The sequence below is a fragment of the Chelon labrosus genome (genome assembly GCF_963514085.1).
Source record: "Chelon labrosus genome assembly, chromosome: 15".
Lineage (NCBI taxonomy): Eukaryota > Metazoa > Chordata > Actinopteri > Mugiliformes > Mugilidae > Chelon > Chelon labrosus.
Genome location: NC_140348.1, coordinates 14997293 through 15015122, shown reverse-complemented (window position 1 = coordinate 15015122; position 17830 = coordinate 14997293). Strand labels below are relative to the sequence as shown.

Below are 17830 nucleotides of genomic sequence, written 5' to 3'. Positions count from 1 at the left end.
TAAGACGGTAATCTAACAGGAAATTAGAGCACAAATAAATCCTGTTTGAATATAAATTCGTTGAATAATTTGGGGAATTTCAGATTGAAGAGTGCAGACTTTTTATATGATTTGGGGGTGGACTCGGCTTTATTTATTATTTCTAATTCAGGTTTCTGATTTATCTTGTGTCTCCTGCAAAGGATGAGGATCCACAGTCACGTTAGGACAGAAACATTCATTCATTCATTCATCTTCTGTACCCGCTTGTTCCTGTTAAGGGTCGCGGGGGTCTGCTGGAGCCTTTAGGACAGAAACAGTTTAATTCAACCACTTCATTTACTGAACACTGGCCATCTGGCGCATGAATCGGGATCCCAGTCCGCGCATGCGCATTTCCTATCCATAATCGGCCGGTGCAGAGGGACAACGGTAAGCAGTGTTGACAATATTTCAATCAAAACCATGATATGTTCGGAGTGGGAAACTTTTAGTGCAAATTGTAAAGTGCAGCTGTTGTTTGCATGCAGGAGACGTGGTGCCGTTGGTGAACGTGTGCTTGTTAAACAGTAGTTACTGCTATTGCTAACTGCCAGAGCCAGCGAGCGTTAATTCAGGCCTAGCTCTCGATAACAAATCTAGCACGAGGCTAATCTGGCATCAGTGCTAGCTAAGTGTGTTAGCTACATAGCTAATGCATTTGCTTTAGAGTGGACACTCTGTTTTTTTTTAATGTTGCCAGCTCAGTGAGTTGCGTTGAAAAAATGTCGAGGTAGCCGCTAAAAACGTAGCCTAAAAAGCTCGATTCTGCCCCAGCTAACTACAACAATAATAGCATTAGCTATTGTGCTAGCTAGACAAAATGTTAAGCGTTAACTAGCTTAGCTGCTTACGCTAGTGTGCTATCAGCTGGTGGCTAACGTTAGCTAGAATGCTGTCGAGGTTGCTGTGTCAGCAGTTGCCAATCTACGAGGAGAAATTTAACTTGTCCGTACAAATTGTTTTCTTCTCTCTCAGAGTACCTAGTTAAATTACTTATGCTAATCCCTCATGTGGGCTTATTGGTGTTAAGTTATTATCTAACTGTAAAGGTTTCAGGCTTGTGCAATCAGTATAAACAGGTAGATGTATTATTATATTAAGTATCACATATACATAAAGGTATGTCCTTGCTACAGCTTCTCACACTTACTTCTAAATTGGACGTTGTTTTCATCCTCAGTGTCCTGTACAAGTTGCGGGGCATTAAGACTGGCTGCTTGGTATTTGTGTAGTTTAAATTTTTTAATTGTGATACGTGGTTCAAGTTTTTCAGTTAATTTTGATGTTGTGCTGCTTCTGATACTCCAATCATATTTCTGGCTTCATATATTGTTTTATTTTTTATTTTTTATGTGCATTAATATGGCTAGACAAATTAAAAAAAGTCGTATTGATGCCCCTAATCTTTTGTTTGGTGTGCTTGATTTTAGTGACAGCATTGGCCTGGTGAGCAGAGACTGCCCTTAACTTGAATGAGTCATGGCCCAATACGGGGGACAGAAAAATCCGCCGTGGGCGACTCAATTTGCTACCACAGCGGTGTCCCAGCCGGGCCACTCAGGGCAGTCTCTTGACCTAAACAGCTTGCACTGTGAGTATAGCGACTTCATTCTATATAAAGTGTTTTGTGAGTCTTGAACTCTCAATCATTTGATCTCCTTCATCCCGTCCTCCACCAACATTCCTCATTCACTGTAGTTTACCACTTTTCTCAAGATCTGTTGCCTTATTTTTTCTCTTTGCAGCTCTTGGTGTGCAGCAGCCATCTCTTCTAGGAGCGTCCCCCTCTGTTTACTCTCAGCAGTCAGCCTTGGCTGCAGCCTCCCTCAGCAACCAGTCTGCTGCAAACTATCAGCTGTCTCAACAAACTGCTGCTTTGCAGCAGCAGGCTGCAGCAGCTGCTGCAGCAGCGCTACAGCAGGTCAGTCACAATGAAGTAGTCTTAAGCGCTGTCGGTAATCTACATGTTGACCTGTTTAGATGTAATCAACTACTATCTCTTCTTTGATATCTTTAATGTCTATAGTCTCAGATCAATAACGCGCTCCAGCAGTATCAGCAACAACAGCAACAGCAGCAGCAACAACAACAACAGCAACAGCAACAGCAGCAACCGCCCCAGCAACCCCCCCAACAACAGTTGTATAATGTACCTCATCAGGTGAAGCATTGTTTGTTGTTGTTTTTCTTTTTTTTTTATATTGTGTCACACTACATTTTGTTTACACCTCTGCTCATATAACCTTAGGAAATGTACGTTTCTGTCTGTTCAAGTGTTGTCATGATTCAGCTTATGGATAAAATCTTTTAAATTAAGATTAAATTCACTCCTGTAATCATTATTATCCATTTGTTTCTAATGATTTTGTCCTGCAAATTGTCTTAACTACTTGGTATTTTTTGCTTAGACAGCAATCCTACTGACAAATGGTTGTAAGGATGTGCTGTAAGGGTAATTTGATACAACTGCTCAAGCGACGGCATTTTTACATGTAGCACTAAATAGATCTTGTTTCTGCTAGCAGAATACTTAAGTGAACATTCAACCACTGGCTGTGGAGGTTTGCTGTGAGAGCACCAGGTGTGGCACTGCAAGTCAACAAAATGTTCACTTTTGGCACTTTCTGTTTTTCTTCTTACTTCATAGCTGCCACAGCCACAACAGGCACTGCTTTCTCAGGTAAGACATATGCACCGAAACCAGTCCTGTCTGTCAAACTAAATTCCAGGCCAAATATTTCCATAGCTACGCAGATCCAGACATATTTGTTGATTGCTTCCTGTTGCTTTGTTCAAGCGTTTGAGTCATCATTGTATTCACTGACTGGGTTTCAACATGCAAGCAAAGTGTTTTTAAAGAATAATTTTTTTGTTTTCTTTTTTATTTATTTTATTTCTTGGCCCTCAGCCCCCTGTTGCCTTGCCCACCAGCCTGAGCATGTCCAACCCTCAACAGACGGCCCAGATTACTGTGTCGTACCCGACACCACGTTCGAGCCACCAACAGCAGCCGCAGCCGCAGAAGCAGCGAGTCTTCACTGGTGTTGTCAGCAAGCTGCATGACACCTTTGGCTTTGTAGATGAAGATGTCTTCTTTCAGCTAAGGTGAAAGAGAGTGGACCTCTGCCATTTTCACTGTTTTGTATTCTGTTATGTATTCTTCACTGTATCCATTACAGTGGCACTCTGTTTTTCTTACTACAGTGTCACTCTGCCCTTGTTATTTCCAGGCCCTTATTTGGCCATCATAAAGATACATACACTGATCAGGCATAACATTATGACCATCTTTCTAATATTGTGTAGGTCTCCCTTGTGCTTCCAGAACAGTTGTGACTTATCAGAGAATGGACATGGTCCTTCTGAGGGTGTCCTGTGATGTCTGGCAGTGGGGGCCTTTGGGTCCTAAGGGTTTAGGGCAGGGGCCTCTGTGGATCATCCCACAGATACTTGATCAGTTTGGGATCTAGTGAATGTGGAGGCCAGGTCAACACCATGTGCTTGTCATGTTTTCTTTTTAGTTGTTATAACTATGGGGTAGGAGTGCCTGATCTGGCCTAGGTGGGTGGTGCATGTCTAAGTAACATCCACACAAATGCCTCGTCCAAAAGTTTCCCAGCAGAACATTTGTATTGTCACAAGATGATCAGTGTTATTTACTTCTCCCGTCAGTGGTCATAATGTTGTGCCTGATCGGTGTACATGCATTCGCCAATTTCAAATTAATGTGACATAACTTTAATGTTTTCTTTTTTTTATTTATAGTGCTGTGAAGGGGAAGACGCCCCAGGTGGGTGACAGGGTCCTAGTGGAAGCTGTGTACAACCCGAATATGCCCTTCAAGTGGAACGCCCAGCGCATCCAGACCTTACCTCAGCTAGCAAATCAGTCGGTGAGAACATTCAGAGGTTAAAAGTCAGACAACAATAGAATTTCTTAACGAAGTACTAAATTTGTGGGATATCTTCACCAGTTGTTGTTGACTTTTGATATAATTGTAATTGCAATCAGCAAGAGGGTCTATGGTTTCACAGGCTTCCCTGTGTTAATATTTCCATGTCTGCTATGAAGATTTCTAAACATAAAGTGTAAACTTGGGGTTTAATAAATGGTACTTGAAGGAAGCATGTAACTGGTTTGGTTACTTTGCACTGAATGACGCAGTTTATTTGCCTTTTATTGAACTGAGTAAGCATAGCAGGATTTACTGGAATGTCTCTGTGACAGAAGCTGTGAGTTTAAAATGACAACACCTTTATTTTAATTTTTAAATATTTATAAATACAGTGTTATTCACAGGCTTGCTTTAGACCCTGGATAATTCACCCAGTCTCAGGAGACTCCTTTTGTATTTAAGTGTTTATTCTTTTAATCTTTTTCTGTCTCTTGGTGACTGTTGTGTTCTCAATCCCTCCTAGCATCAGCAGCAGCCTCAGCCTTTACCTCAAGCTTCCCCACAGCTCGGCAACCTTTACAATGAGCCAGGGCTGCAGCTGCGCTACCCTGACATGCACTCCGCTGCGGACAACAGACAAAATGTAACCTCATAGCCCTAAATCACTCTCTTCTTTTGCCCTTCCCCCTTTCTTTATTAGATTGTCTTTTCTTTACTTCCTGACTTTCCTTTCTATTCATGGTGAACGACAGCCACATTTTCATCTTTCTTAACTGCAGTTTCAGCTTGTTCTTTAAGTTTGCTGTTGTTGACTAATGTAAGAACCATCTCTAAGCTACACATTTATTTTCATTTTTTTGGCTTAAAGAAAAAAAATGTTACTGTTGCTTCATTATTCATGCTGAATGTCATTTTTGTAGTAGAATTATATCTTTTTGTATTTCACACTTTGCATTATTTAATTATGAAATCCATAAATCTCTCTCCAGGAAACACTGTAAGATGACAGGAACTTAAAGACTAAGAATGATTTTAAACATAGTTAAACAAGTTCTACAGTTTTAAGAAGCTGTTTGAATTAAAATAATAAAGTACCACTCACATCAGTGCATTACCAAGCATTGAGATGTGTTTTTCAAACAATATTTACAGTTTAGTTAGATTTTCTGAGTCTGTTGTCAGCAGGTTTTCCTGGTTCACTTCAGCTGGAGTTGATGATTTAATTTCACTCTTTCTTTATCTCTTTCTTTGAAAGTGCTGAGCCAAATGCCAAACCTGACTAACTAAAGACAATACATACTGTGTTGTCATGGATGTTATTGTATTGAGCACAAAACATTACCAGATCTGATCATGCAGAGCTGGTCTTGTTATGTTATAATCTTCACTGGCAGTACACAAGATATCAAAGTCTAAATAGCAAATTCAACTTCAGTGTGAATTTTAGTCTTTACAAGTCTCCTTTTAGCCATAAACATGTTTAAAACAACAGCAAAATAACTTTCTGCTTTAAAACTTATGGCATACAGTGTAGTAAAATGAATATAAAGAAGATGGTATTTATACATCTGCAGACTGAAGCTTATATCGGGCATCAGCTAAGATAATCTCAAGTCAAAATACCCAAACAATAAGAAGCCACAGATGTCTTTGAGAATGAACCTTTAACCATCATCTTTCATTGGTAAACAGGCCTTCGGATTTATTTCAAAAACACATTTTTTTCTTCAAACAGGTCAAAACCTGGATTATGAAGTCACTATAAGCTTTTCTCTGATTAGGACAACCGATCAGGCCACACCCGATGAGATCTCTACAATTCTTTCATTCAGGCGTTCAGATCTTATCCCAGCTTCTTTCTTTCAAGCAGCCACTCACCGAGACTTTGTCCAGTTTATCTTTTTTATTATGCAGTTATTGGCATGTTACAATTGTTTCAGCTCTGTCTTGTGAATATTTATCCATCTCTCCTTTGTCTGTCATTCCTCTTCTCTAGAACCAACCTCAAGCTCCTAACATGATGAAGGCCGGCCCCACTATGCTCCAGTCGCTACCTCCCCCAACCACTTTCAGTGTTCCTTCCCAGGCTCCCCCGCCTTCCCTCCTGCAGGCCCAGCTGTCTGCTGCCTCTCTGGCCCCTCTCCTCCAAAACCCTCCTCAGCCTCTGCTACCACAACCTCCGCCCAAAGGTAAGACAGTGGGACTGCATTCAGCTGGTATGTCTGGATGTAAAACAGTTAGACAAGTGCTGATGGCACAACATTAAAGTATGTTTAAAGTGAGTTTAACAAGCAGGTGCTTTGCATTATTCTCTTTTCCTCCAGATGTGTTTACTGGGGGTCTTCTTCAACCTCCCGTGAGAATGATGCCACAGCCACAGCCTGTCAGACGAATTGAGCCTCCACCTCGTTTTCCCACTCGCAACGATCGAGGCCCTGAGCTCATCCTCAGGACTAAAGAAGAACGCAGGTGAGATGGCGATCATTTGAGATAATCTGAGACATGTCACTACAGTATTCATAAAAGTCATTGGTCATTCTTATGTTTTTCCCTAATCTTTAGCAGAGACAGAGACCGTGAGCGTAGGAGATCAAGAGAACGCTCGCCCACGCGAAAACGTTCCAGAGACCGCTCTCCGAGACGTGATCGCTCCCCGAGACGTCCTCGCAGGGTGGTTCCTCGCTACACGGTCCAGTTTTCCAAGTTCAGTTTAGATGGGTGAGTATAATCTTTTTTTTTTTCCACTCAAGTATTTAACTGAATATGTTGACGAGGTAGTAACTGTCCTCTTTGTGTTCTCCAGCTCCAGCTGTGACATGATGGAGCTGAGAAGGCGCTATCAGAGCCTCTACATTCCCAGCGACTTCTTCAATGCCGTCTTCACCTGGGTGGATGCCTTTCCTCTTACTCGACCCTTCCAGTTTAGCAATGCCTGTAACTTTCACATCCTGCACAAAGAGGTGGATCCTCTAGTCAAAAACACAGCTGTGCTGGACCCTCCTGACGCCAACCACACCTACAGTGCTAAGGTATGACTATCAGTGACACAAACATTTCACCATTTCGTATTCAGAAAGATGCATTTTTCATTAAATAGACTTTCGTCTCTTGGTGTTTTTCCAAGACCAACAAATACTGTGATCAGTACTGCCTACGTAATTGTGTACCACATTATCTTTTGGTTTGGGTTAAAGGTGGTGGAGGCAGCAATTAGGAAAGAAGTTAAGCTTGAGAGATGTAAAAAGCTTAAAGTTAAAGTTGTTGGAGATATAATTACGATGGTACCAGCAGTGTGCTTTAATACCACAGCACATTATTGCTGTTCTGCCAGAAATACGACAGAAGCTGAACTGCATGCTGTGTTTACATTATAGCCAAATACATGTTGTATTAATAAGAAGTGATTCAGTAATAATCTTATTTCGGTCTGCGCATGTTACAAGGATAAAACGAGAGAGTTCAATCCCTGTTGTAAAGAGAGGTGTGCAGTGTGTCACCCTCAACTCTGATCTCCTGATCCTGTAGACCATACATGTCAAACATACGGCCCGGGGGCCAAAACCGGCCCGCCAGAGGGTCTAATCTGGCCCGCGGGATGAATTTGCGAATTGCAAAAATTGCATAGAAGACATTAACTGCAATTTCTCCCAAAAAATGTATTGCTATTGCTAGGGTTCACACAGATTTAGTAAGAGTAGTGGACATAACACAACACTGAGACCTAGAACTAAACAGAAATTCCATTTCTTTTTCTTAAGAAATGCCCAGTCATTAAATGTAAACATTTTCATAATGTTCTTCTTTGCACTAAAACAAAGGGAAACATTTGGAGTAGGTAAATATGATATCATGTTATTGGTCTGGCTCCCTTGACATCAAACTGGGCTGTATGTGGCCCCTGAACTAAAATGAGTATGATACCCCTGCTGTAGACACTTTTTGTATTAGTAGTAACTGTGTAGTGTTGTAGTCAAGACCACCTAACCTGAGAGCGAGTCAAGACCAAGACCAGAGCATACCGAGACCAAGACAAGACCAAGACTTTGAGGGGGCAAGGCCGAGGAGGGGCGAGACCAAGTCCAAGACCGAGACCGAACTGATTAAACGGAAGCATTAGTCTATTTGTCATATTGAAAAAATAAATTTATTTCAAACTGTTGGTAAGGCCAACTGGCCAATCTTCAAACACACTTCACCCTCGCCCCCATCAAAAACAAACAAAAAGAAAATCTCCAAGCTAAGTTCATAACTTGTAACGCCTTCAGGCTTGTTCTGGGGGTTTCAGGCCGGGTTTTTGTAAAGCGTCTTGAGACGATTTGTATTGTTATTGACGCTATATAAATAAAATTGAATTGAATTGAATTGAATTGAATTAACGAGACAAGGCTGAGTAAAAATGCAGTCAATTCCGAGACAAGACCAAGACCTTGAAAATGCGGTCTCGAGTACTACAACACTATAACTGTGTACAACTCTGACGCCATGTAAACAATATTGTTATCTTAATATATCCATCAATATGTGGTCTTTTTTTAATGTCTCAGGTGATGCTACTTGCTAACCCTGGTATAGAGGAGCTCTATCACAAGTCCTGTGCTCTGGCAGAGGACTCCCAGGAACTCAGAGACTCCTTTCAGCATCCCGCTCGACTCATTAAGGTATGTCGAAACCTTTCAGTGCTTGTACAATACACAGAGCTGACAGTGATGTTATGGTCCTATTCCATTGCTGAGTACTCGCAGTGTGGAAGAAATCAAACTGACGCTGGCTCCCTTGTGTGTTTTTATTTTTTTAATTTGGATATGGATCCTCAGAGGTATGACTATTTAGACATGCTGCTGACATCTGTCTGTCTTTTTCTCTGTCTCTATTCTCTCTTTCTTGCTCTTTCCACTCTCCACACCCCATTATCCTTTGTCCACATCGCCATTCCCCGTTTCCATCTAACCTATGCTCTGTGGCACTCCTTTGTTCCCGTCTGTCTTTCTCCTTCAGTTTTTGGTGGGCATGAGAGGTAAAGATGAGGCCATGGCCATCGGTGGTCACTGGTCTCCCTCTCTGGATGGAGCCGACCCAGAGAAGGATCCCTCAGTCCTTATTAAGACAGCCATACGCTGTTGCAAGGCACTCACAGGAATAGACCTTAGTCTGTGCACTCAGTGGTAAGAGCCGTTTCTCTCATCATTTTTTGTCGTATTTCTGTTTTAACTCTAAAATACTAAAATTGTCCGTCTATAATAAGTTGCATTTTTAAACTACCTTGATACTAAATCTCTCTTGAACGTGTCGGATAATATTTTTTTTTTGTTTCACTTTTTATATTAATGGTTATTGTGTTGTCAAATTTGCAATCTTTTATTTACTATTATTATTTGTTGTGTTGTGCAATGTTATTTTTGGCCATATGTGTGTCGTAGTCCTGCCTCTCTCTTTCTGTCACACTGTTCATACACACGCATTTCATTGTGATGAAAACGCATGGACTTGATGGCTGGAAGCGGTAGCCTGGACCAGAGGACACTGCCATTACTTTGTTTTATTTTTATTTTCCTATTCTCTCTGTTAAATATCTTACATATTTAACTGGCTTTCACTGTCCTGTTGATTCTGTCTCTCTTCGCACAACCCTAATGTAGTGCGCTAAGTGTATCCAGGGGTAAATGCAGAACACTCATCCATAATTGGCCGAAGCTATAATGGGGATGAATTTGGGGGGGTGTGATTTATTTCCTGTGATTTGTCTGTGAACTTTCTCAAAATGGCTGCCGTAACCTGTGACAACAGTTGGAGAGCTGCAGACTGGGTCCATTTGTCTTTGCTGTGTGTTGTGTGGGAGAAGGGTCACTGTAATGACGTGTACGATCATTCAGTGACCTGATGGGAGGGAGTAGCTGTAGAAGGCTCGCCCTAGCAAGGCTTGCCTTTTATACTGTGCCCTGACCAGAATGTTTCTTTCCAATGCACCTTCTTCCTTTGCGACAGGTATCGTTTTGCAGAGATTCGCTATCATCGGCCGGAGGAGACACACAAGGGGCGGACAGTCCCTGCTCATGTGGAGACAGTGGTTTTGTTTCTTCCGGATGTTTGGCATTGTCTTCCTACCCGCTCAGAGTGGGAGGTGCTGTCACGGCGACTCCGGGAGCAGCTGGCTGAGAAGCTGTCGGCCGAGCGAAAGGAGGCGGATGGAGAACAGGCACTGAACCGCTAATCCCTCTCTTCTCATTTCCGCTTCTCACAGGAAGGCACAGGAATTACAAAAAACAAACCCCAGATACACATCAGACACAAAGCGCACACGGCACCTTTCATGCACACAGATACGAACACAGGCATATGATCGTTCCACCAAACCTCACCTAGGCTTCTTCTGTTTACTCCTTCACCTGTCCCCTTCTCCTCTGATCCAACTCCTCCATTCCTCCATCAGCACTCCCACCTTCCCCCACATCCAGCAGACACATACAGTGGAAGCAGTGAGACTAGGTTGTGTTGTGTAGGCCCCAGTCGCAAATGGTAAAACAGCTTCCAGTTTCTTAATCGCCTCATAATTGGGCGCTAATTTGGTCTAATGATTCATAATAATTCTGGCATTTGATTTAAAGCAACAATCGCTTCAATGTCTGGTGCTTGCAGATTTTTTTAATCAATCATTTCAATTTGAACCAGTGGATCATTTCAATCACTGGAACCCAGAACACTTGCTGCTGGAATCTGTGGAGTCACTTGCGTGTAAATAATGTTTTTGTTCGAGATATGTGTATTTCTATACGATTTTCGCATCAACTGCGAAAAGAGAACTTCCCCAAAGTCCTGCTTCTTGTCTGTTCTTGTTGTTGGATCTGCGTTTTCATTTGGACTACATGTAGAATTTGGTTTTTCCAGGGCAGTTGGTTGGACACATGGCTCCTATCTGATGTAGGTGTATTAAACCCATAAAGGGCAATACCGCAGTCATAGAGCATGGTAGGGCCACCCTATCCTCTCTCCATTTGGAGACCAGCTTCAGTTCACCTGATGTACCTACACACCTTTTGGACACACCTCTCATTGATTTTGACCTTTTTTGTGTTCCACAGATTGATTGATTGGCAGCTGGGGGGCATTTCTGTTGCTTTTTATAAGAGCTAGAGAGCTTCCCTGTGTACGCTTCAGTAGCAGTGGACTTAAACACAGTCGAGAGCTCACTAGGACAAGACAATGAAAGACAGATGAGACGTTGCTTCTTGCACGGATCAACTTTAAAACTCCCTAAGGCCATGAATGGTGTTCTGACAGTTTGCTATCCCACCTCTTTCTCTCCCTCTGCCTGTCTCTGTCTTAATGATTTTCTGTCAAGGAGGAAGAGGATAAGGACGACGATGAATTGAAGGACGTTAGCACTCCCACACACTGGGCTAAACTTGACCCGAAATCAATGAAGGTGAGATTCAAATTAAAAATAAAAAAAACTCTGGTAGAAGTCGGAGAGAAGAAAACGACAAAATGTACTTTTTACATATCCGTATCTTCTCCCTTTGTAGGTGAATGACCTGCGCAAGGAGCTTGATTGTCGCACTCTAAGCTCCAAAGGCTTAAAATCACAGTTGATTGCTCGGCTCACCAAGCAGCTGAAGGTGGAGGAGCAGGTGGAGGAGTCCAAGGAGCCAGAGAAACCAGAGAGCAAAGTTCCTGAGGAAGAGGAGCCGTGTCGCCCTGAAGATGACAGAGAGGTACGGAAAATGTTATAAATTATTGTGAGATTAAATGTAATGAAACCTCTTTACAAGTTAGGGTTATCTTAAATTTCATCTGCCGTGTTTTCCTTTGTTAGGAGGAGGAAAGGAAGAGGCAGGAAGAGGTTGAGCGCCAGCGGAGAGAGAGACGCTACATCCTCCCTGATGAGCCCACCATCATCGTGCACCCCAACTGGGCGGCCAAGAATGGCAAATTTGACTGCAGCGTCATGTCTCTGAGCGTGCTGCTGGACTACAGGCTGGAGGACAACAAGGAGCACTCCTTTGAGGTGAGAATTACTAGTCACAGCGTTTGTGTCACAGAGAATCGGAGAACGAAAGCTTTGTTGCCAATAGGTTGATAATATACTGTCCTCTCTCTCTGCAGGTTTCCCTGTTTGCTGAGCTTTTCAACGAGATGCTACAAAGAGATTTTGGCTACCGCATCTATAAAACCTTCGCTGCTCTTCCTTCCAAGGACGAGAAGAAGGAGAAGAAGGCCAAAGTAGAGGCGGAAAAGAAAGAGGTTGAAAAGCGTGAAATAAAGAAAGAAAAAGAAGAAGAAAATGAAGAAACGCCAGCAAAGAAGACCAAAGAAGATGAAGACGAGAAGCGGAAGGCAAGCCTCTCAGACATTCATTTATTTTTGAATATGTCGTTTGCTCAACAAAGGCTGTTTGTCTTCATGTGACCGTGTGACTTGTGTTTTTCACCAGCTTGAAGAAAAGTCTGTGAAAAAAGAGGAGTCTCGTGACGAGGAGGAGAATGAAGACGACGCTAGCACGGCCAATGCTGAAGAATATGACCCCATGGAGGCTGAAGATGCAGATGATGACGAGGATGATGGTACTGCAGGTTTAATCCCTCAGCATAATCTGGTCAATGATGAGAAACCATGCACCACGCTGAACTTGTGATGGATAACACTTCCACTGTTTCTGAGACCTTAAGCCAATGAAAATACACATTTAAAATGTTTGATGCATTCACACTGATTGACGTCACAAAGATGTTGCCTAACTCGTCGTTTTTTTTGTTGATATTCCTTAGACAAAGACGATGACGACTCCAATGATAGAGATAGGAAAGACCGCAAGGATGACCGCAAGTCATCCAGAGAGAGGTCATCTAAAGACAAGGTTGGTGTTTATTGTTGTCAGCATGTTGTTGAGGTTGTGACGTCGTGTATGGTTGTTGGTGTAAATGTGGCTGTTGTTGTTGTTACACCAGGAGAAGACGCAGATGGTCACACACAACAAGGAGCTGCTGATGGCGTTTGTCTACTTTGACCAGAGCCACTGTGGCTATTTGCTGGAGAGAGACCTGGAGGAGATCTTGTACACGCTGGGACTGCATCTGTCTCGTGCTCAGGTGAACATGCACTCAAGCCTTTTTATGGCTCTGGCTCTGTGCATCCCATCCCAAAACCTTCATGTTGATTTTTGTCTGTTTTCAGATAAAGAAGCTGCTAAACAAACCTATTGTCAGAGAGTATTGTTACTACCGGAAACTGACTGACAAAGGAAGTGATGACCCCATTCCTTCTTTTAACGAATCCCAGATTGAAAACCTCATAGGTGAGCATACATGGGTATTCATGGGTGAATATATTTCTGTTTAAGCAGAATGTTTATATCTGTGACATTAGAAGTGTCATAAAATAAATGCACTGCCACAATATGGAAGAGGTTAGCTGTAGAACAATTTTTGATGAAAGTCTTTTGTCTTTCTCTCAGGTAACCGAGGTCTGCTTCCTGTTCTGAAAGCTCGTGCTCAGGCAGAGGCCAGCGAGTCTTGTAATCTGATCGTGTATAACGGAGCCATGGTTGACATTGGCAGCATGATGCAGAAACTGGAGAAGAGTGAGAAAGCCAGAGAGGAGATAGAACAGAAGCTCATGGTGCAGGACGCCAAAATGGGTAAGACTGGGATTCAGTAATAATGTTGTGTCATACGTTGCAAGCTGCACTCTGTGTCAGTAGTCCATCTGGACGGTGATCTGACTCAATTTGAGCTTTGCTACAGAGAGGCCCGGTCTCACTTTCATACAGCAGTCCTTTCCTCTGTGATTTCTGGTGAAACGTGGACTGGCACATTTGTTTATATGAATTCACCAATGCTGATTATCAATATTTAGACTGGAGAGTAGCTGAAAGGCCAAAAGTAACGGACTCATAGTGCCTTCACATAAATGGAAGTCACAAAAGGAGACCTAAGTTGAGACAGGTCTCATGTCCATCTGCTCTTGTGACTTGCTGGCAGTCTAGTGTTAACACATCTGACCATATTCAGCTTGTTTGCTTTAGCTAGAATACCGTCCGAGGTTATGGCGTTAAACACAAGGATAGGACTCTCTGTTAGGGTGTCTACACTTTGAAATTATCTCTGACAGACTTAAAGGGGAACTACTTGTTTTTTACAACCTGGACCTTATTTCTAGCATAAAATACCATTGTTTACTCACCAGTATCACTTTCGTTTAATTTGCACTTGTTCTGGAGATAATTAGATCAGCGTATATCCATGTAGCGGGAGTTCTCAGGGCACCGAGACGCAGCCTCTAAATAACGCATTATCTGCCACGAAACTCGTTTATTTCGCCAATATTTTGTTATGATCATTGACTGTATATACTAGGTTATGATACGCTAACGCTATTCCCCGTTGAGTCCGGAGTTACGTGTTATCATCATCCGGGGTCTGTAGATTGACCTACAGACCCCGGATGATGTCTTTTTACCTCGATGACGCCGTCTCTGAGCGGGGCGCGCACCCGCTACGGTCGGCTTGTTTACCTGCTGTTTGCTACTGCTATGGTTTATGGTTCGTCCACAACCTCAGAATCGGAAAAATAGACGACGTCGTCCAGGTCAGAAGACACCATCCGGGGTCTGAAGGTCAATCTACAGACCCCGGATGATGATAACAGGTAACTCCGGACTCAACGGGGAATAGCACTAGCGTATCATAACAAAATATTGGTGAAATGAACAAGTTTCATGGCAGATTGTGTGATTTAGAGGCTGCATCTCAGTGCCCTGAGCACTCCCGCTACATGGATATAGCTGATCTAATTATCTCCTGAACAAGTGCAAATGAAACAAAAGTGATATTGGTGAGTAAACAGTATTTTATGCTAGAAATAAGGTCCAGGTTGTAAAAAACAGTAGTTTCCCTTTAACTACAAACTGAAGAGATTTGGTGGGACCATACTAAATTAGAAATTTGCGAATAGTTGATGTTAGGTCAGGTTAGTCATGAATTGTCATTTTTGGATTCACCATCGTTTTCTTGTTTCCACATACTTATAGAAATGTTCAAGATTATAAATAGTTTAAGTTAAATGGCAGTGTATTTTGAAATCAGTCTTCCTCTCGACACCCACTGAGGGTAATCATGGACCCGAGTCTGACATTGTTTTGTCTGTCACTCTAGATGAAGACGCAAAGATTAAAACGCAGTTGGAGCAAACCAACAAGGCCTTGAGCAAGGAGCTGGAGGAGGTGAAAAGCACGCTCAGCCAAACGGAGCAGACTCTGAAGGCCGTGGAGGAGCAGAGGACGACCTACCATGACCACATGAGCAAGTCGGCCAACTCCTTGATGGCCACCGTCAAAGGGCTGCTGGCAGTGCTGAAGAAGGTGCACCGTGTTTTAAAGCAGCATGTTTCTGTCCCTCTGTTTCCCTTTCACCCTGAGACAAGAAATGAGCTCAAACTCAACGACTGTTTCTGTCTCCCTCTCTCTCAGGATCAAGACGCTGATGAGTCTGGGGAAGAAGTCGACCACATTCTGACATCTCAGACGAACGGTGCTGATGACTGAGCCACAACTTTGAGAGAAATGAAGCTAATCTAATACTGATCTTCTTAAATTGTAAATATTCACTCAACCAATGTAATTGTTTTTGTTTGAACCCATTGTCTGCCCAAGTACATGTTTAATTTAATGGATTAGTTCCCTTGTGTTCATTTTTGCCTCCTTTTGTTTTGTTTCTTACGTAGAAGACTTTTAACTATGACAAAGCTTTGGAGCGCTTCTTTTCAAAGTAAACTGAGTTTGGTTGCTAACATTTCTTTTTGCCATCGCTTCAGCTTTGTTATGGCCAACAAAGTGCCACAATGTAGATTTAACAGCCAATACGTGTGAGTTGTACTTGAGTTAATTTAGTTTTTCTAATGAGCAATAATGATGCTATTTATGTGCGAGAGAATTCATAAGAACCTATATTTAAAAGAAACTAGTTTTGGAAGGAAACGAGTGGGAGGATGTCCACGTGGTTCAGATAGATTATCTTCACAAACCATCCCTGCCCCTTTCTGTTCCTACATTCAGTTTGTTCTTCAGTTTGGCCGGATTAACGGGTTTTTCCATTATTTTCAAACACATTTCTATGCATGGTTTCTGCCTCTCGTGGATCATTTTTCTGTCTGCATCTTCTGACTGTATCCCCCGACTGCAGCGCTGCCAGTTTCAGTGCGTCATGTCATGTGTTACTGTGACGAGCGCCTGTCTTGTTTTCCGGAAACTACACATGAACCAAAAGCTAAGCTCAATGAATGTGTGTTCTGCTGAAGGAATGAACATTGACATTGTGAGATCCATCTCTAAACTATGTGTGTGTTGGTTTGGGATGTTCTTAAATAAAAAATTTAAAAAAAACGAGGCACAATTACAACATTTAAATGTTCTCCAAAGCAGGCGATTTTATTTTTCTATAGAAAATGTACTCTATGGATGTCTTGTGCAAGAGTAAAGTGGTCCATTTTAACACTACATTGTATCTGCTTGTTTTTTCCCCCAACTTGTTTATTAAGTTATGACCTTTAAACTGAAGAAGCCGATTGAAATACAGCCATCGTTCATTTTATTAATCACACATTAAAATACTTCAGAAGACAATGATTTATTTATTATCGAGCTGGTGTTTAGCTTGTAATGCTGCACTGCCCACCAGCAGATGGCAGCAGAGTCTGCAGCTGTTGGGACATGTTGGACTTCAGTGAAGTAAATGCAAAGATTAACTGCCTCAGTTTTATCTTCGCAGACTCATACCTTTTTATATTTATGTTTTTTTTCTTTCTGAAAAGGTTGAAGCAGTTTCTGGTTGTAGACATTTAGCCTTTGCACAGTTGATAGTTTACATATTTCAAGGCAAACACCATATCAAACGGCACATTTTATGCAAATGCACTTGAACGTTTGGAAACTCTTTTATGGCTTCTGATCTGTAATTTAGCAGAATATTTTTTCAGAAATCAGCCTAATGCTAACCAAGCTAGCCCAGGCACGAAGCGTAGACTCTAGAGGAAATGCTAATACAACTTTTTGGGGCCTGTTCAGACTTGGTATTGAGTGTGTCTTGAGTGATCTGATTACAAGAATCCTACTTTAAGTACGCCTGTTCACACCTGGCACTGAAATACCCTGCCGCACTGAGCCAGCTCTTGAGATCTGGTAACAGTTTTGAGATCCGTTTGCAAATAAACTCAAAATAATTTGGTGAGCAGTAGAAAATTACATAACATCTGTTGTCTAATGGATCCCCTCCTATGCTGCTCGTTGCAGCCACAGTCTGCAGTGTTTGTGTTTGTGTATGTGCGTCATGACGTAAGGGTATGAGACAAGTTGTTCAATCTCACTGAAAGCATACACTGGGTTGATGTTTATTTATTTATCTCTGCCAGGTAGTTATTTTAAAGACCCACACAAACCTCAGTCTATAACTGGATGTGTCCATACACACGGTGAGAAAAAGCATCAGTACAAAGGTGAATAAAGAACTAAAATAAAAGTAACTTAACTCCACGTGAGTACTTTGCATATATTGTCATACTTTTTTATAATGATGAAATTACACATTAGCCTATTCATATTCAATTATGTCATTTGTTAGACTCATTCTTGCTTAGATTTATTTATTCATTTTATTACTTAAACGCTACAAGGACTCATTTTATTACTGTTGTTGAATTAATTTTCTGTGAAAAGGCTCATCATGCTAACCCAGCTAGCCAAGGATCTAATGCTAATGCTAACAGAACAGTCTGTTGGGTAGCATGTTATTTTACTTGTTTAGTTAATTACTGTGTTGTACTTGTTACAAGAACTTGAAGTTATGTGTGTTGTTGTTTTTTTTCACCTTTCTGGACATAAATATCATACAATAACACAGCAATTCTACATTATTACACACTCAGCTG

At 41.9% G+C, this 17830-nt stretch overlaps 1 protein-coding gene across 2 annotated transcripts; it reads left to right on the top strand.

Annotated features, from left to right (window-relative positions):
- The first annotated feature begins 362 nt into the window (after positions 1-362).
- Positions 363-16403, top strand: ccar1 (cell division cycle and apoptosis regulator 1). Of its 2 annotated transcripts, none has more exons than XM_084561705.1 (26): positions 363-411; positions 1452-1612; positions 1767-1942; positions 2048-2182; positions 2669-2701; positions 2930-3126; positions 3787-3913; positions 4440-4559; positions 5913-6105; positions 6241-6385; positions 6482-6634; positions 6720-6945; positions 8461-8574; positions 8912-9078; positions 9899-10109; positions 11253-11336; positions 11437-11625; positions 11727-11918; positions 12017-12247; positions 12345-12474; positions 12679-12767; positions 12859-12999; positions 13085-13205; positions 13365-13547; positions 15064-15269; positions 15378-16403. In XM_084561705.1, the coding sequence occupies exons 2-26, from the start codon at positions 1501-1503 to the stop codon at positions 15450-15452; spliced, it is 3750 nt and encodes a 1249-aa protein (XP_084417831.1). In that variant the 5' UTR covers positions 363-411; positions 1452-1500; the 3' UTR covers positions 15453-16403. The 2 variants fall into 2 exon arrangements, with proteins under 2 accessions (XP_084417831.1, XP_084417830.1); XM_084561704.1 differs by having other exon boundaries at positions 6479-6634.
- The last annotated feature ends 1427 nt before the right edge of the window (positions 16404-17830 follow it).

What these genes read in the sequence shown, in the direction of transcription:
- ccar1 (XM_084561704.1), top strand. Translation starts at nt 1,501, where the DNA reads ATGGCCCAATACGGGGGACAGAAAAATCCGCCGTGGGCGACTCAATTT. An exon ending in ATGAAGACGAGAAGCGGAAG is followed by an intron (nt 12,248 to 12,344) that starts GCAAGCCTCTCA and finishes GTTTTTCACCAG; the next exon opens with CTTGAAGAAAAGTCTGTGAA. An exon ending in GGTGCAGGACGCCAAAATGG is followed by an intron (nt 13,548 to 15,063) that starts GTAAGACTGGGA and finishes CTGTCACTCTAG; the next exon opens with ATGAAGACGCAAAGATTAAA.